The sequence below is a fragment of the Corapipo altera genome, unplaced genomic scaffold (assembly GCF_003945725.1).
Source record: "Corapipo altera isolate COAL_440 unplaced genomic scaffold, ASM394572v1 59551, whole genome shotgun sequence".
Classification (NCBI taxonomy): domain Eukaryota; kingdom Metazoa; phylum Chordata; class Aves; order Passeriformes; family Pipridae; genus Corapipo; species Corapipo altera.
Genome location: NW_020888173.1, coordinates 1 through 3,153, shown reverse-complemented (window position 1 = coordinate 3,153; position 3,153 = coordinate 1). Strand labels below are relative to the sequence as shown.

Genomic DNA, 3,153 nt, shown 5'->3' with positions numbered 1-3,153 from the left:
GTGTGCCCTGTGGGTTCAGGTGTGTCATGGGGGTACCTGTGTGCCCTGTGGGTTCAGGTGTGTCATGGGGGTACCTGTGTGCCCTGTGGGTTCAGGTGTGCCCTGTGGGTTCAGGTGTGCCACGGGGGAGGTGTGGCAGGAGATCATGCTGACCAGCCTGGGGGGTTCAGGTGTACCTGTGGGTTCAGGTGTGCCTGTGGGGTGTCCAGGTGGTTCAGGTGTACCTGGGGGTGTCCAGGTGGTCCAGGTGTACCTGTGGGGTTCAGGTGGTTCAGGTGTACCTGGGGGGTTCAGGTGTACCTGGGGGGTTCAGGTGTGCCACAGGTGAGGTGTGGCAGGAGATCATGCTGGCCAATCCTGGGGGGTTCAGGTGGTTCAGGTGTACCTGGGGGGTTCAGGTGTACCTGGGGGGTTCAGGTGTGCCACAGGTGAGGTGTGGCAGGAGATCATGCTGGCCAATCCTGGGGGGTTCAGGTGGTTCAGGTGTACCTGGGGGGTTCAGGTGTACCTGGGGGGTTCAGGTGTGCCACAGGTGAGGTGTGGCAGGAGATCATGCTGGCCAATCCTGGGGGGTTCAGGTGGTTCAGGTGTACCTGGGGGGTTCAGGTGTACCTGGGGTGTTCAGGTGTGCCACAGGTGAGGCGTGGCAGGAGATCATGCTGGCCAGCCTGCCGGGCAAACGCTGCGACCCCGAGTCGGACGCGGAGCCGGGGGAGGAATTTACCTGCGGCAGCAACTTCGCCATCGCTTATTTCATCAGCTTCTTCATGCTCTGCGCATTCCTGGTGAGAGCCCGGGCTGCTCCACAGCCTGGCACTGCCCCACGGCACCACTGCCCCACTGTGACACTGCCCCATGGCACACCCTGGCACTGCCCCATGGCACACCCTGACACTGCCCCATGGCACCACTGCCCCATGACACAACTGCCACACCCTGGCACTGCCCCACTGTGACACTGCCCCACTGTGACACTGCCCCACTGTGACACTGCCCCACAGCATCGCTTATTTCATCAGCTTCTTCATGCTCTGCGCATTCCTGGTGAGAGCCCGGGCTGCTGCCACAGCCTGGCACTGCCCCATGGCACAACTGCCCCACTGTGACACTGCCCCACTGTGACACTGCCCCACTGCCACACCCTGACACTGCCCCACTGTGACACTGCCCCACTGCCACACCCTGGCACTGCCCCACGGCACCACTGCCCCACGGCACCACTGCCACACCCGGGCACTGCCCCACGGCACCACTGCCACATGGCACACTCTGGCACTGCCCCATGGCACCACTACCCCACTGTGACACTGCCCCATGGCACTGCTGCCCCACGGCGTCGCTTATTTCATCAGCTTCTTCATGCTCTGCGCATTCCTGGTGAGAGCCCGGGCTGCTCCACAGCCTGGCACTGCCCCATGGCACCACTGCCACACCCTGACACTGCCCCACAGCACTGCTGCCACACCCGGGCACTGCCCCACGGTGACACTGACCCACTGCCACAGCCTGACACTGCCCCATGGCACAACTGCCACACCCTGGCACTGCCCCATGGCACCACTGCCCCATGGCATCACTTATTTCATCAGCTTCTTCATGCTCTGCGCCTTCCTGGTGAGAGCCCGGGCTGCCCCACACCCGGGCACTGCCCCATGGCACTGCTGCCACACCTGGGCACTGCCACACCCTGGCACTGCCCCACGGCCCCACTGCCCCACTGCCACACCCTGGCACTGCCCCATGGCACTGCTGCCCCACGGCACCACTGCCCCACAGCACCACTGCCCCACTGCCACACCCGGGCACTGCCCCACGGCACTGCTGCCCCACGGCACTGCTGCCACACCTGGGCACTGCCCCATGGCACCACTGCCCTACAGTACCACTGCCCCACGGCACCACTGCACTATGGCACCACTGCCCCACGGTACCACTGCCCCACTGCTACACCCTGGCACTGCCCCATGGCACCACTGCCCCACAGCACCACTGCCCCACAGCACCACTGCCCCATGGCACCACTGCCCCATGGCACCACTGCCCCATACCTCAGCCCTGCCCCCCAGCCCTGCCCCACAGCCCTGCCCCATACCCCTGCCCTGCCCCCCAGCCCCGCCCCTCAGGAGCCCCCCTTTGCCCCCCAGATCATCAACCTGTTCGTGGCCGTCATCATGGACAACTTCGATTACCTGACGCGGGACTGGTCCATCCTGGGCCCGCACCACCTGGACGAGTTCAAGCGCGTGTGGTCCGAGTACGACCCGGCTGCCAAGTGTGTCACCGCCCCCCCGTGACCCCCCTGTGACCCCCCTGACCCCCCGTGACCCCCGACCCCTGACCCCCGACCCCCCCAGGGGCCGCATCAAGCACCTGGACGTGGTGACGCTGCTGCGCCGGATCCAACCCCCACTGGGCTTCGGGAAGCTCTGCCCCCACCGCGTGGCCTGCAAGGTCTGGGGGGGCTCCCGTGGGGGGCCCTGGGGTGGTCCCGGGTGGGGGGCACCCGAGTTTACCCTCCCTGGTCCCCCCCCCAGCGCCTGGTGGCCATGAACATGCCCCTTAACTCGGACGGGACCGTCACCTTCAACGCGACGCTCTTCGCGCTGGTCCGCACCTCCCTCAAGATCAAGACGGAAGGTTGGGAGCTTGGGGGGGGCCCAGGGGGGTCCCGGGGGACTGTGGGGGGTGACAGTGGGGGGTGACGGTCACGGGGTGACGGTCACGGGGTGATGGTCACGGGGTGATGGTCACTGCTGTCCCTCGTGTCCCTCCAGGGAACCTGGATGTGGCCAACAAAGAGCTCCGGGCCGTGGTCAAGAAGATCTGGAAAAGGACGAAGCCAAAGCTGCTGGACGAGGTCATCCCCCCGCCCGAGGGTGAGTGAGGTCTGAGCCCCCCACCCTGACCCCCCCAGGAGTCCCCTGACCCCCCCTGGGAGCCCCCTGATCCCCCCTGGGAGCCCCCTGACCCCTCTTGACCCCCCCGGGAGTCCCCTGATACCCCCTTGGAGCCCCCTGACCCCCCTGGGAACCTCCTGACCCCCCCGGGAGGCCCGTGACCCCCCCTGGAGCCCCCTGACCCCCCCGGACCCCCGGGAGCTCCCTGACCACCCCAGGAGTCCCCTGACCCCCCTGGAGCCCCCTGACCCCCCAA

At 66.7% G+C, this 3,153-nt stretch overlaps 1 protein-coding gene across 1 annotated transcript; it reads left to right on the top strand.

Annotated features, from left to right (window-relative positions):
- Positions 1 to 625: 625 nt before the first annotated feature.
- Positions 626 to 2,550, top strand: LOC113941881 (voltage-dependent L-type calcium channel subunit alpha-1D-like; the record flags this gene model as incomplete). Its single annotated transcript, XM_027633019.1, has 3 exons — positions 626 to 785; positions 2,145 to 2,272; positions 2,355 to 2,550. Coding segments are annotated over 3 exons (484 nt in total), but the record flags the coding sequence as incomplete, so codon positions are not given.
- Positions 2,551 to 3,153: the final 603 nt, after the last annotated feature.